The sequence below is a fragment of the Mytilus californianus genome, unplaced genomic scaffold (assembly GCF_021869535.1).
Source record: "Mytilus californianus isolate M0D057914Y unplaced genomic scaffold, xbMytCali1.0.p SCAF_1, whole genome shotgun sequence".
Taxonomy (NCBI): Eukaryota; Metazoa; Mollusca; class Bivalvia; order Mytilida; family Mytilidae; genus Mytilus; species Mytilus californianus.
Genome location: NW_026262581.1, coordinates 101,260,203 through 101,276,398, shown reverse-complemented (window position 1 = coordinate 101,276,398; position 16,196 = coordinate 101,260,203). Strand labels below are relative to the sequence as shown.

Here is a 16,196-nt window from a genome sequence, read left to right as displayed (position 1 = left end):
AATTCATTTGCATTATATACAGGAGCAAATTGTATGGCACTACACTAGGTAAACTCGTATAGCATCGCCCTTGGTACATTCTTATAGCATTACACCAGTACATTTATAGTATTACGCCAGTACATTTATAGCATATCAATATGCAAAAAGCTTTAGCATTATACTATACACTATGCTATTGCATTATACACAATATACACAATGCTAAGGCTAACACTGGGAATGATCTGTACTACGGGAAGTTATATCAAAAACTCCAATCTGTTTTACTTTGCTAAAATTCATATGCGGGTTCTTCTTTTGACTTTATTACAGCCATAAAAATTCTCAAGATAATATGCAGATGCAGTTTTCTTATTTTTCGGGAGTTGTGCATGTGGATATTTAACAAATAATGATACAAGAAATTATTTCCTTTTTTACTTTAAATCTCCAGCAAACATTATATCATGCTTTGTCGTGTAGTTAAAGAAAAGGGAAAGCGATCGAGACAGGAAATTTTTAAAATAAAATTGCAGAGTTGTGTCACGTGCACGTGTGTGAACCTGACAAATAAAATGGGTTTTGTGCGCAATACCTCGAATAGCGCCGGAAATGGTGAGGATGAAAAGATGCAGCAAATTATATTCACTTTTTTATAATATAAACATGCAGAAATAAGATTTTAAAAAAGACGTGTATACGCGATCCCAATATTATAACCGATTATTTAAATAGAATCATTCTGTCAACGCTGTGTTAATCGGGACAATTTCAAACTTGATATTTGATTCATAATTATTAGAACAATACAATATAAAAATAAGAAGATGTGGTATGATTGCCAATGAGACAACTCTCCACAAGAGTCCAAATGACACAGAAATTAACAACTATAGGTCACCGTACGGCCTTCAACAATGATCAAAGCCCATAGTCAGCTATAAATACAAGCATTTCAAAAAAGATGTGGAACCCTGTCTAATTAAGAAAAGATGGAGTTAAAGTCTATACAGTAACTTTCTTTCACTTGCAGTATATTTATTTGCCAATTTGCTTTTTTTTTTGGCAGCAGAAATATCCTTAAAAAAATAGTCAGTTTATTTCCTTATCAATTGATTACGATGGAGAATTTGCAATAATAAGGAAAATGGGTTATACACACTCACGATTTTGTTACGACACTGTACGGTATAATAGCGTTATAGAGTAGAAATTGTGATGACGTTACAGTAGACATCAATAACGTCGCCGAATGTTTTTTATTCTTTCCGCTAAAAATCAAACTTCCACAGGATATAGCTTGAAAACTAGCACGGTTGCTAGGGACTTTCTTTGCACCAATGGGTTCGTCATTCATTTTGGAATCGCATATCGATTTTTAAAAAAATTCTGTGGACCAACGAATTAGAAAATCTTGATAAAGTAAAAGCATCTGCCGAACTTTATGATTTTCCCTATATATCCTTTGTATTTTTGGCGTATCATGCTGTTAATTTCAACAGCTTGTATCTGAAAAAAGAAAACGGTTACCCCCTTTTTTTATTTTATTGTCTGATATATTTTTACAAGCAGAATCCACATGTAAAATTAAAAAAAATTCTGTGGAGTAGTTAATTACGTACACTTCGCCTTAAAACACATTTACTATTATCTTCATGAAAACTTGTTCAGTTTATAAATGTATAATATAATAAATGTATAAATGTACCATTATTCATCTATCATTAACAAAGTCAGCTCATAGCGTGAAATGAATAAGAAGAAAATGTAATTGTAGACATAACCATGTTGGCTTTCTGACAGTGCCTCTCTAGTGTAAAGATACTAGGCTATTTGGACCATATGTTGTTCGTTGTTTGTCTTTGATTGTACTTCTATCTTTTTGGAGGAGTCAGTTGTTTGTAGTTTGTGTGGTCTGTTGTACTTTCCATATTATAAGTAATTCCTATTATCCTTTTCAGGTACAATTGACTTTCTTTTATCTTTTGAGTTTCTTTCTTAAAAGTCTTATATTGGGATTGAAATTTTGACTAAATTATTTTTTTATAATTGCTAAAAAAATACTGATCAAGCTTTTGTAAGCAACATCCAATTCTAAATACTATACAAACCTGAATGAACAGAACACATTTATTGTTGAGATCTTCCATGAGAGATTTCTGTGTAACTTTTGAGTCCATCTCTATCATCCAGGCTGATACTGTTGTGTGAAAATTCTGCACATCTCTGCAAAATACCATAACGAACATGTAATTAATAATGCAATGTTTATTGGGTTTTATAAGATATTTCAATAACATATTATAAGCAGCTAGGCATCTTAAAGGTAAACAATATTACAAGTTTCCTGACTGACATTGTCTATTATTATACTTCATGTCAAAATGCAAGATTTTGATTGCTTAATACAAGGGAGATAAATTACTCAAACCCATGGCAAATACTCTTTTACCCTTCATGGAGACGCTTGATCAATTGTGCCCTTTATTACATACAGATGGTTGTTATGTATAAGACGTCATAGTTTATTACTTTGAATTTGAAATTTAATAGACACTAATGACAGAACATTCAGTATAGTAAATTAAATAACACATGAGAGGGTGATAGAGCAGATTGTTACCCCTTTCGAAAAGACATTGTCAACCTTGGTGCCTCGGTTGACACTGTTTTCTCAGGTTAACAATCTGCTCTATAACCCTCTCAACTATGTGCTATTTATATAATAATACATGAATAAGAAGATGTTATATTTGACAAATATCCACTGAAAGACACGAATGTAAGTAACTATAGGTGACTGTATGGCCTTTAAAAACACTTAACAAAACCCATACATTATAGTAAGCTATAAAAGACCCCAGTATTAATAAATGTGAAACAATTTAAACAAGAAAACCAACTGCCTGATTTATGCTCAACAATAAATGAAAAAAAAAAACAAATATGACAGACAGAAACCAACAACAATTACAGAATTATAGCCTAAATTTCTGTTCGATCTTCAATTTTGATTCAATCCATTACATCAATCAAAGAATCATCCATATGCTATGCATTCAAGCCATGAATAAAAAATACAACACAAAAGTACTGAATAATTATTCCTTAACATTAATTTTTCTTTTTTCATTTTTATTTACCTAGAAAGCATTTGATTTCTCTGCTGTAACCATGACGACTGTGCTGAACCAACAGCCATCTCTGCTTTCTTGTCCAACACTTTCTGCATCTGTGGTAACTTCTCTAACAAGAATTGGGTAGGAAACCATACCATATTTCCCATTAAATGAACACAAGGTATCTGAATTTAAAATATCATTCTATGTTTCTTCTCATTATTCGTTATGGCTTAACACAATTGTGGAAGTATAAAACTTTGTACAAAACAAAACATAAAGTTGATTGTGTACAGATAATATAATTCTTAACATACAAAAAATTCCCTTTTGACACTACAAAGTATCTACTCAACTTTCTGGATTTCTTTTAGGGGTTGTTTTAGCATTAGATGTTTTTGGGGGATTTTTTAAAAAGTTATTCTCATATTGAATGAGAATGTTAGCAAAATAAAATGAGATTTTTTTTTTCATACAACAAACAGAGTAGACATTCTATAAATATAATGTATTTGTGCCATTTTTGTCTGCCATTACAGATATGAACAGACTGACCTAATAATCAAGTAAAAATTAATATAATGTTCCCCTCAAATCTTTTGGTATGAAATGCAAACATTTTAAATATCTCAGTCATAAAATGGGAAATTCAGAGGGATAGTCTTGAGCTTAAAATTAAACCAAAAATTTATAATTTGTGTAATTAGATCCTTATCTAAGAGACAAATTTACCTTTTTGTAAACATCCCACATTGATTTGAAAACTTTTTTATCAATGACTCTGAAAATCTGGAAATGAAGTACATACAGTCCACACAGACCAACAAACTTGTATCTCTGGTCCATTTCATTGTTTTCTCCTGTTCATAAAAGAAATTATATATTATTGTTGTTCATTATATTCTGATAAGTATTCCATCAACTATCAATCATGTTCAGGATGACTGATTGATTGATTGATGGATGCTTAATATCAAGTAGCAAATTTGTCATGCATATTGATTGATTAATTGATTGATGTTTGCTCTATGTCCCATCAGTGCAAAAAAGTCTATATCATGGAATTGAAATGAAAACATCCTGCTGTGTTCTAGACAGACAAACTGAGTCAGTTTTTAAATGCTATTTCACAAGGTAAAGGTCAACAGGAAGACATATTCTCTTCTCAGACACATAAGTCTGACTCTTAGAGGTATTTGCTCTTACTTCTAAATGCTATGTGCTTGGCAGAGAGGCAGTAAATACCAATCTTCAGTTTCACTAGCTGTGGATTTAATCCATGACCTTCAACAGATGAGGCAAACAAGCTACCACAAGACCACTTTTGCTGTGGACTGTTATAATAGATATGATTTGTACTTTTTTTGCTAAATACATCAGGTACAAGTATACTGCACTTCTGTCAAAGAAAATGATACATGAACAAAACCAAGTATGAAAAGTTCCACACTTTCTTCTAAATGGTCAAGTTATGTTTCCTACAAATGATTTTACCTATTCTCTGTTCTAGATCTGGTAAAATTTCTCTGATATTGGCAGCAAACTCTTCGGCAAACACAGGATTCTTAGAAACATATACCGCCTGGCTATCAAATGGCTGCTCAACACAATTCTAAACAGGAAAAAGTACTTTAAATATAAAAATTTGGCAATCAAATCGCTATTTTACATATTTTTACACAGGAGAACGAAATTGATTAAAAGCTTACTAATTTTTCATAAATAACGCCATTAAAGTCATGAACCATTTTTTAAAACAGCAGTAGCTTTCATTTAATGTCTTTCAGATTTTTTTTCTCAATAAAATGATTTAATATCATTGATCATAGCAATCGAAGGACAAAGTCTGTTTACTCTCAAACATTTTTGTGTGTCTGTTTTTTCTTACTGAACACCAAATATCTTGTATATCTATACATTTATACATTAAGACTTTTCATAGATGCAAACTGAACATTATAATATAAATTTAATGCTAACTTGAAATATCAATCCATCTAACAGCTGGCCTTCTAACTGCATCATTAGCTTCTCAAACGGTCTCATTTTGTCTGGCTGTATACCAAATTTCCCCGGGTCATGATGAACAGACTTCAACATTCTGAATATTGAGAATATACATATGTTTTGAAAGTAGTTTTTTTAGTTCTACATCTTGCATATCTAAACTACAGATGAATCTTCTTTAAAATTTATATTTTTTTAATTTCAACATCTTTAATTAAAATGAACAAAATGTTCTGCTAAATGTATATTGCTGGAGAAGTTTAGGTAAGAGAAAAATCAAGCTCTGTGGACACCAATTTACATGAAAGATGATTTTTGCAGAGAGCTCACATCTTTATCAAATACCTGACCTGTTTTACAACAGACCATATATATTTTATAATCTTTTATCTATTAAATATGCACACAAATTCAGGTATTCATATCAATTCAAAATGTATTGTCAACATTTATATTCTAAAATGGCATATAAATTGTCATTATGTCATTAAGTTGAAAGCAATATTTCTGGTTCTTATGTATGGCAAGGTAAAAATAATAGAAACTTGGGTATTTTTGGTATTTCAGATATCAGATACTTGTTAAATTGAAACTAGAGGCTCTAAAGAGCGTGTCGCTCACCTGCATCTTCAACAATGGCCACTTTTTTAGTAAAAAAAAAAATCATCGTTAAAGGGGAATAACTCTATAAAGAGTTAACTGACAATTTCAGTCATGCTAACATATTTGTAGATCTTATCCTGCTGATAATTTCCCTTTTTAAAGTTTCTATTTATCTATTATAGTTTTTTTTAGATAATAGGCAAAAAATGCCAAAAATGTTAAAAGTATCATTAAAGGGCAATAACTCCAATAACTAGTCGACTGAAGATTTCAACCATTATGGCTTATTTGTGGATCTTGTCTTGCTGATCATTTGGGCTATTTAAAGTTTCTATCTATCTATTACAGTTTTCAAGATAATAGGCAAAAATGGGAAAAATCGTCATTAAAGGGCAATAACTTCAATAAGGAGTCAACTAACAATTTTGGTCATGCCGGACTTATTTGTAGATCTTGTCTTGTTCATCATTTTTGCTATTTAAAGTTTCTATCTATCTAATATAGTTTTTAAGATATTAGGCAAAAATGCAAAAAATTGATAAAAATCGTCATTATAGGGGAATAACTCTAACAAGGAGTCGACTGAAGATCTTGGCCATGTTGTCTTATTTGAAGATCTTGTCTTGCTGATTATTTTTGCTATCTAAAGTTTCTGTCTACCTATTATAATTTTCGAGATAATAGGCAAACATTTATAAAAATGGTAAAATTCTTCATTTAAGGACAATAAATCATATAAGAGGTCGTCTGACAGTTTTGACATAAAAAAAACATTAGGTAGAGCTCAACATTCTGAACATTTTTGCCCCAATAAGATTTTCTCTATTTATGGCGGTTTTCAAAATAATAGGCAAAACTTGCATTTTACCTCTATGTTCTATTTTTAGCGGTCGGCCATCTTGGTTGGTGGGCGGGCTCATCAGACACAGTTTTTTTAAACTAGATACCTCAAAGATGATTGTAACCAAGTTTGGTTAAATTTGGCCAAGTAGTTTCAGAGGAGAAGATTTTTGTAAACCTTAACAGACGACGATGGACAACGGACGACAGATGCCAAGTGATGAGAAAAGCTCACTTGGCCTTTTGGGCCAGGTGAGCTAAAAAGGATTAATAATAGAAAGCAATGGACTTTTATTTCAAATTTTAAAGTCTGGACCTGGTGATTATAATAGGAGAAAAGGATATGGGGTAAGACATGAATGAGACAACAATTTTTAATATGTTTGTTGATACATGTATCCTTTACACACTAGACAGTTTCATGAAAATTACATAATACATACAATCAAGGTATTTTTGTGTGAATTCCAGGAGTTGAAGAGTATTGTAAAATCATAATTTTTGCAGTTATATTGACATTTTGTTTGTATTATAATATTGCACAACAAAGGTAATAGGATAACTGTCACAGTAAGTAGAATTCCCATTTTAATTCTTACAGCATTATTTGCATGCAGCATTTACTAAAACTGCATTGATAATTGTCTATTGATCAACATTCTCATTCATACAGGTATATTATGATTTAAAAGTTTGTGTCAATGAGACAGCTATAGGCTTCTTAACTTTTGTAAAGTAGACTAGTGAATAAATTTTACTAGTAATGCAACACTGCAATGAGTTTTCTGCATGTGTAATTTTGTTGTTTAACTGAATGTTGATTTAGAAAACTCATTAACTTTGATATATTCAATCATAAATTAACAAGTGAATCTGTGAGCTACTGCTCACTAATGATACCCCGCCCCTCTAAAAGTATAAGGTAAACAGGAAGTTGTTGAGTGATGAATCTGAAAACACATCACACAGTATAGCTGACTCATATAAACCCTTAAACCCAATTTCAGAAATCCTTGTAATGTAGTTCCTGAGAAAGATGCGACAAAAAATATTCATGGGATGGACGGACGGACGGACTGACAGATGGACGCATGAATGGACGGACAGACAGAAGTAAAACAGTATACCCCCACTTTTTTAATTAAGCAGACCTTTTATACAAGGTCCAGTGATCTGTCAGGGTACCATGATTGTTGATAATCTCATCTAATGTAATCAAAACAGTCAGTAAATCACCTAGATGTTCATACACAACCTAAATTTAAACAAAGAGAAAGAATTCTGAAATATCATGTAATATAAATTGCAAATTATATTATGGCGTGTTTCTTTACACTATGTCCCCAATGTTGTCATCTTGTTAAGAGACAGATGTACATGTATATTAGTTTTTCTTGTTTCCAAATCCCTGTATTTATCATTTGTGCACTATTGTAAAAATAAAATAAAATACTGTTTAAACAAAAACTTCACAGACAGGAAGCAACATATCAGTTTTACCTTATCATTCTCAATCAAATTCTACTGTAATGGTGTATTACTACTATAACAGACTTTTACATTAGGCAAATGGCTGGATCAAAAATGAGATTTTTATTTCTAATAGCTGTAACTAAAAACTTTTTATGAAAGTCTTTAGTGGTTTTTAAATGCATTTATCTAGACTACTTGATCTACAGTTGCTTCCACTGAAGTCATTTGGACTTTGGTGGATAGTTGTCTCATTGGCGATCATACCATATCTCCTTATTTTAATACAATAGATTTTATGGACTTTTGGTACTCTGCAATTTAAACAGCACTAAATACTGAATAATACATCAATCAAATTATCAAAGAAGTCAATAACTGATGTCACTGATACAGAGGAATATTCAGTCTTTACATAGATGTTAATATACCTGAAAATGGACGTCTGTAACATTTATAAGCTTTGGTCCTGATCTGAAATTAGTAAGACACATTAGTGTGGATGACCATTGTGAAACTTCATAATCATCATTTGAATTAGAACCAAAAAATTGCCTGTTTTAATTAATGAAGCATTTGATATCTGCTATTAGTATCAAAAAGAAATAGAAGATTCATATCTCTTAGAAAATAAACATAAATCTCTTTGATATGAAATATGGGGTATGCATAAATGAGAAAAATAGCAAAAAGACATCTAGAGAAAAAATACAATTTTCTATTATAGATAGGTATCTATGCAATATGTCAAGCTCTAAATCTTCCTGAGTCTATAAGTGAATACATTATGCAGAGACTATCAAACATCCATCGAAACTAAATGCCACAAACATGACAAAAAGTACCACGTTTACAATATTTTTTACTGTTATTTGAAAGTCATGTAACACAAAATTTGAAAGGATAGAAATATCATATGTAATTTATAACAGCTAACGAATGTTTATTTCAATGGTTTCATATATAACAATGCTGTAAATGCAGTTTTCTAAGGTACTAAATTTTCATTCTTTCATAGGTACAGTGAAACCTGTGTAAAACAAACCATGCATAAATGGAAAGCCTGTCTAGACTGAAAATTTTCAATCAGAACACAAAACATATATTCTTTTGTAATTTTAACTGTTTTAACTAAAAACCTGCCTTAACTGAATAACACTTGTCTTATCTTAACAAGTGTCTTAACAAAATACCGGGTACCCATCTTTTCTCAACAAAATCTTGTCCCAAATGGCTTTGGTTTCCACAAATTTCACTGTCCACGGATGAAATTAGTACACATTGAAAGTAAAAAAAAATATGCATTTTATTGAATAGCTGCAAGTCTATTCTATTTTGTAACCTGACCTTAGCCAGTATGTGGTGTTCAGTACCCTTAAGGGCCTCTCTAGCATTAGCAATTTGATTTCTTTAATTTACCTTGAAGCTGTGTATAAACATGAAAACTGTTGTACAACACTCTTAACCACTTCATAACTTCTGGTGACAAAACATGACAGTTCCTATAAAATTAAAATAATTGGTAAGCATTACAATTAAAATCAATAACAATTATATAGAAGACAAATAGAAAAAAACCAAAGTGTCCTGTAAAATCTATTTTAGGAATTTGAAGATCATTTTATCCTGGTTTGAAAACGGTCTTAAACGAAATAAGCATAGCATAACAGAAGTTTTACTACTATTTTTGAGTTTGTTCCTAGCAATCACATAGGTGCTCATGTTGTTTTTTAATCATTAAACGGGTTCCTTTTACAAATCTCTGCGATCATGCACACATTGTGCATGACAAAACACATTAAAGTTTCAAACCTATGGAGTTCTTGGCAGGCAAGATAGAAAGGACTGACAATTTTTCCAGAACTCAGGTATTTAATCAGTTAATAGAAGTATAGTGTCAAAATACAAAAAGACTTATCATATTTCATTCTAGTATATGTATTAAGGATACTTCTCCTTTCCTTGTTTATGACATCACCAAGTTTTTATTTATAAGGACCAACAGGAGAGTTGCCACAAGTGGAGCAGGGTCTGATAACCCACCTGGATCACTCCCGTTTTTTTGCGGGGTTTGTCTTGCTCTGTCTTTAGTTTTCTGTGTAGTGTTTTTTTAGACGGTTTTCTTCATCTAATGATTTTTGATTGTTCCCTAGGTATCTTCTGCCTTTTATTTCTAGCTATGACTATCATCATCAATATATGAATTGGGTACCTTCCAGTTTACTTTTTCCTTATTTCTGACCAAACAGGCTTTTGATACCACATAACCTTTATTTAACTATAAACTAAGAATTAAGGCTAAGCATTATTCATTTCGTTAGACACTTTGGTTGTTTGAGGAGTTGAGACGGAAAAACATAAATTTCTGGTTTCTTTGATACATTGTGAGAGCAAATAATTAACTATGAAGTTTCAATATCCTGGAAACACCATTTTTCTGAAATCACTAAATCTTGTACCCACATGATTCAGGAATTCAAAGTACCTGTAATAGTGACATCATCTTTCCCATTTGTACTTGTGCATCCCCATCTTGTAATCCTTCATCTGACTCTACAAAATATAATTTCTGCTATCAATATGTGCTTTAACCTTTTATATTTGGTAGTTCACCAACAGGGCAAGCATCATTAGTATAAATCAATCAGAAATTCTTACCCAGACAGGCTTACTTTCTATTAACAAACATATGCATTGGCCAATTTCTATTTTGATGTAAAAATTAAATTAACAGAAAGGACTTATTTATTGTTTTATTAAGAAACAAAGTCAAATGGTAAATGGGGTAGACAGATTTCACATTCTTTTACGGAGACATTAATTTGGACAAAATAAAGTTGCTGTTTTATTTCCACCTTTGTTGCATAAATTTACATCAGATGATTCAGATTTTGATGATTTGGCAGTTTATCGTGTGATAATTTATGAGAATAACAACAAAAATTCAGGGTAAAAAAAGTCTATCATCCAAGGGAAGATTTTTTTATTACTGGTTGCTTCAGATCGTATCAATTAAAGTGAAGACATAATTACACGTTGTCTGAAATAAAAATGCAAATTTTGTTATCCTGTAAGACAGAGGCATAATGATCTTTTCCAAAAAAATATTTTGACACAGCGAAATTATAAGTCATACTGATAAGTTAACAACATGAAATACATTTTAATAACAATTTTTTTTCTTATAATGGTCTACAATTTATAAATTATGTATCATATAAATAGATGAGTTACCTCCTTCTCCATAGAACAACAATGCATTATAAAACTTTTGTTCTGCCTCATGTTTCAGTGACTGCATTTCACAACATAATGCTGCAAATACTGTGATAATTTTGTTGAAGATTTTGTTGTCTGTTCTTATCAATTGAAGTAGTGATGTCTGTTCATATGGCAAAAGCTAGAAGTATAATAATTTACTGTAAGTTTCCTGTTTGTTTATCAAATATGTATTTAAAGTGCATTGCAGCAATACTAAATTTTAACATACACATCAAATGCTGGTGTATTTAATTGATTTCTAATGGTGTTTTTTTTTTATAAAATGTTTTGGGGATTTTGTTTGGTAAATATATATTTTTTTCCTGTTCAATTCATGTCTACAATTTTTAGCCTTCACTTGATCAATGTTTTTATCCATTTCCCCAAAAAGAACTTTTTTTTAAACAAAACACTTTCTTATGGGATTACTTTTAATTAAGATCATATCATCAAGACTTTTCCCTTATTCTATGAAAAACTTTTTAATTCATTTAGCACTCTAAATACTAACCCTTTTAGGTGAAATACTAAAATGAATCAAAAGAGAATATAACTAACAAGCACATAAATTTTATACTTTTCTCTTTAAACATGCATTCCTTTTTCAAAATTTGACTAGCTTTTTAAGTAGGCACTGGCTACGGTTACATGGAAATGTAACAATAATAAAATATAATTGTTACATTGGAGACTAAATGCCGGAATACAAGGTTGGGTAAGGATCCAATTAATTACTAATATAACAATAAAATTTGTGTCTACGGTTACATTGCTTTATTGTTACATTAATGCACTTCAATGTACGCTAGATTTATAAAACTTAAACCTTCTATAGTTTTGTTGCTTATTTTTTTCGCCAAGAAGAACGAAATTACGATCACAAAATATTTGGACTGCCGTGAAATTGAAATCACTGATTCAAACATCAATTGCCTTCACAATTGACTTGTATTTTTTAAGTTTTCGTGAGTTGTTCAGCTATGCTAAAGTTGTGTATTGAAGTCGGAGGTGAACATAAAATCAGTAATGGACGGCAATGAAATCATACTACAACCTCACATGCTTCCAACAAAAATATTGGACGGCAATATAAACAAGAAATGATTGTAACAGGATGCTGTTACGAAGTCTCCCAAACGAAGCTCCCATAATTCGTAATACCCAGGGTCGCCTGACATTGGGCAACGTCCAGTGAAAATTGGTTTGGTCCAGTAAAGTTATATGCATTAGTGATGCCTGGGGACTAACCTTGTTTATCATTCAAATCATCTTGGCATGACAAACCAGAATATATATGATTTAGGGGTGGGGATCTCGACCATTTACAAGATACTAGAACATTGGGGGTGGGGAGGAACCCCTGGGGACTGGCCCTATACGTCATTCAAATGTTCATTACATGACGAACAGGAATATATATGGTTTAGGGGTGGGGATCTCAACCATTTACAAGATATTAGAACATTGGGGGTGGGGGAACCCCTGGGGACTGACCGTATACGTCATTCAAATGTTCGAGACATGACAAATAGGAATATATATGGTTTAGGGGTGGGGATCTCAACCATTTACAAGATATTAGAACTTTATCAAATGGCAGGGGGTCGGGATGACCCCTGGGGACTAACCCTGTATATCATTTAAACCATCTTAGCATGACAAACCAGAATATATATGGTTTAGGGGTGGGGATCTTGACCACTTACAAGATATTAGAACTTTCTTAAATGGCAGGGGGTGGGGGTGACCCCTGGGGACTAACCTTGTGTAACATTTGATGTGCTTTATCATGACAAACCAGAATATATATGGTTTAGGGGTGGGGATCTCGACCATTTACAAGATATTGGAACTTTCTCAAATGGCAGGGGGTCGGGATGACCCCTGGGGACTAACCCTGTATATCATTCAAACCATCTTAGCATGACAAACCAGAATATATATGGTTTAGGGGTGGGGATCTTGACCACTTACAAGATATTAGAACTTTCTTAAATGGCAGGTGGTGGGGTGACACCTGGGGACTAACCCTGTATTTCATTTGATGTACTTTATCATAACAAACCAGAATATGTATGGTTTAGGGGTGGGGATCTCGACCATTTACAAGATATTAGAACTTTCTCAAATGGCAGGGGGTTGGGATGACCCCTGGGGACTAACCCTATATATCATTCAAACCATCTTAGCATGACAAACCAGAATATATATGGTTTAGGGGTGGGGATCTTGACCACTTAGAAGATATTAGAACTTTCTTAAATGGCAGGGGGTGGGGGTGACCCCTGGGGACTAACCCTGTATTACATTTGATGTGCTTTATCATGACAAACCAGAATATATATGGTTTAGGGGTGGGGATCTCGACCGTTTACAAGATATTAGAACTTTCTCAAATGGCAGGGGGTCGGGATGACCCCTGGGGACTAACCCTGTATATCATTCAAACCATCTTAGCATGACAAACCAGAATATATATGGTTTAGGGGTGGGGATCTTGACCACTTACAAGGTATTAGAACTTTCTTAAATGGCTGGGGGTGGGGGTGACCCCTGGGGACTAACCCTGTATTTCATTTAATGGGCTTTATCATTTAGAACATTTTCAATTAAAAAGATTGTGTCTATCACAAACGGTTTTCAATTTATAATCATTTGAAAATTTAAAAAAATAAAATCCCATAGGGTTCTATAGTAAAACCCTCTTTTCTTTTTGCCCCTCAAAGTACCCCTTCATAAACCCCATTGCACAAACAAAACCCTGATTGCACCACTAGACATGTTAGTCTAACATATTGTGAAACCCTAAGTTAATCTGACAAGCGGTTTTGGAGAACGGGTGCGGACAAGTTCAAATTTAAAAGCGGCGGAAGAAGAAGAAGAAGAAGAAGAAGAAGAAGAAGAAGAAGAAGAAGAAGAAGAAGAAGAAGAAGAAGAATAATAATAATAATAAGAACTGAGCAAAAACAATAAGTCTTCCCAAACTTCGTTTGGGAGACTTAATAAAACATTGCAAGGGTAAAAAAATATTTTTCACCAGAAGCATGACAGACATTGAAAGTTTCTTTAACTTTCAAAAATGGATAGTGCAGAATAGAATTGTACAGTATGCAATACAGACGTGCACATTGCTGCATCACTCGTTTGTGATGGCTGCTTAGATTGAGTTCAGATCGGACAAAAACATCCTCCCAAAACAAAATACTGGATTGAAGAAACTAAATAAAAAAAAATAAAAATTGTATGCAATATTGTCAAATTCAAATAAAAGTTTTCAAGTTTTATTTTAATATATATATATAACTTGTCCCAGCGTACATTCGGAGGTGCATTAATGTTCGGAACAGTATATCTGTTCCTGATTAATGATTAATGTAACAATAATGCAATGTAACCGTAGACTCAATTATTATTGTTACATTTGTAATTAATTGATTCCTTACCCAGCCATGCATTCCGACAATTAGTCTCCAATGTAACAATAATATTTTCATTATTGTTACATTTCCATGTAACCGTAGCCAGTGCCTTTTAAGTAATTATACAACTTAAATTGAAAACAATGTGTTAAACCTGTAGTGAAATTGGGTCAAGAGTCATATCCCATGAATCACCAATGGAATCATCCAAAGCCTCTTCTATTTCTCTCAGTTGGGTGGCATAGTCTTCTAAAAATTTTCCATATTTTTTCAGCTGCACCTCTCCAACAATTTCTGAAACAAAAATACAATTAATTTAAACATTCAAACTGACATCTTATTAACACATGTTTAACTTTCTCCTGGACCACAAAATCATTAAAAATCTAAATGAATGTGAAATTAAGGAAATTAAATCTATATGTGAACAAATTTATTGAGATCTCTCATGTTCAGTCACTAAATTACTTTGAGAGTTATTTTGTAGGGGAAAATCCATATTCACTATTCTTACACAATCACTTAATGGTTGATTTCTGGTTTCTTGTTTTTCTCTCTTTAGAATGTTTAGGGTTGATTTGTGTTTTGGTTTTACATTTTCTTATTGGGATGTTTTACTGATGTCAAGTGAACCTTCTAGTGAAGTAAGTTTTTAATTTTCTGAAACATAATAAACAATGAACTGTTTATATGTAGATCATGCTTAACGTTAAAACGTTTCTAGATGCACCGGTTTGTCGATACTCAGGGTAAAATTTGAGGTGTAAACACAGCGATATTTGACAATTCCTTTTTATATTTTAAAACGTGCTATTTCTTCAACCTTGCCATGTATACTGCTGGTAAGTGTAATGTATTGCACAAAAATTGACAAAATTGAAACTACAATCTATCATTCTAATTATTAATACTAACGCAAAGAACCATCATCAAATTTGTCAAACTCCCACCCTCCATCTACCGACATTTTGAATACTATCAGAATCACATGATCAGCGGTTGCACTAAAAACCTGTACAGGCTAAACACGGCCTTGAATTACTTCCGACACCTCGATTAGCTTACACTGATTCAAAATTTGTTGAATTATCTACATAAGAAATAAATTTAGGTAGATAAGATTGAATGGTTTTCGCATTAATATTTGTAAAAAAAAAAAACGTATGCTGATCATCAGATTTATCATTGAAAAAAAACCTCATGAATCAGAGACATAATTAAGATTTAATGTATTATAATCTTAAATGCCTCTGTTTTAAACGAGGCAAAGTTTTTAACAAATCAACGTATCGCGTGTTCTTTATAACCTTCCCAATATCTGCATGATTCTTTGTTTTGTTAAACATAAAACTTATTTCCAGTCATAATGCTAGCTGGTATGCATGGTGTGATCGAACATATTTAGTTTGAAAATAGTAATCAGAAAACAATAAATCATGCACATTCTTATCAAGAGTGGGCATGGGTTTTATGCTCATTTGGATTTTAAGTTGAA

General features: G+C 32.2%; 1 protein-coding gene across 2 annotated transcripts in view; it reads right to left on the bottom strand.

Annotated features, from left to right (window-relative positions):
* Window positions 1-15,684, bottom strand: part of LOC127727879 (WASH complex subunit 4-like) — a 43,044-nt gene extending 27,360 nt beyond the window's left edge. For both annotated transcript variants that reach the window (XM_052235038.1, XM_052235047.1), the window contains exons 1-12: window positions 15,617-15,684; window positions 14,856-14,995; window positions 11,256-11,421; window positions 10,507-10,574; window positions 9,441-9,523; window positions 8,453-8,495; window positions 7,703-7,806; window positions 5,082-5,202; window positions 4,596-4,713; window positions 3,834-3,961; window positions 3,126-3,286; window positions 2,094-2,208 (exon numbers count right to left, since the gene is read on the bottom strand). In XM_052235038.1, coding sequence (XP_052090998.1) covers window positions 2,094-2,208; window positions 3,126-3,286; window positions 3,834-3,961; window positions 4,596-4,713; window positions 5,082-5,202; window positions 7,703-7,806; window positions 8,453-8,495; window positions 9,441-9,523; window positions 10,507-10,574; window positions 11,256-11,421; window positions 14,856-14,995; window positions 15,617-15,668 — 1,299 coding nt within the window. In that variant the 5' untranslated portion in view covers window positions 15,669-15,684. The remainder of the gene's footprint in view (window positions 1-2,093; window positions 2,209-3,125; window positions 3,287-3,833; window positions 3,962-4,595; window positions 4,714-5,081; window positions 5,203-7,702; window positions 7,807-8,452; window positions 8,496-9,440; window positions 9,524-10,506; window positions 10,575-11,255; window positions 11,422-14,855; window positions 14,996-15,616) is intronic.
* Window positions 15,685-16,196: the final 512 nt, after the last annotated feature.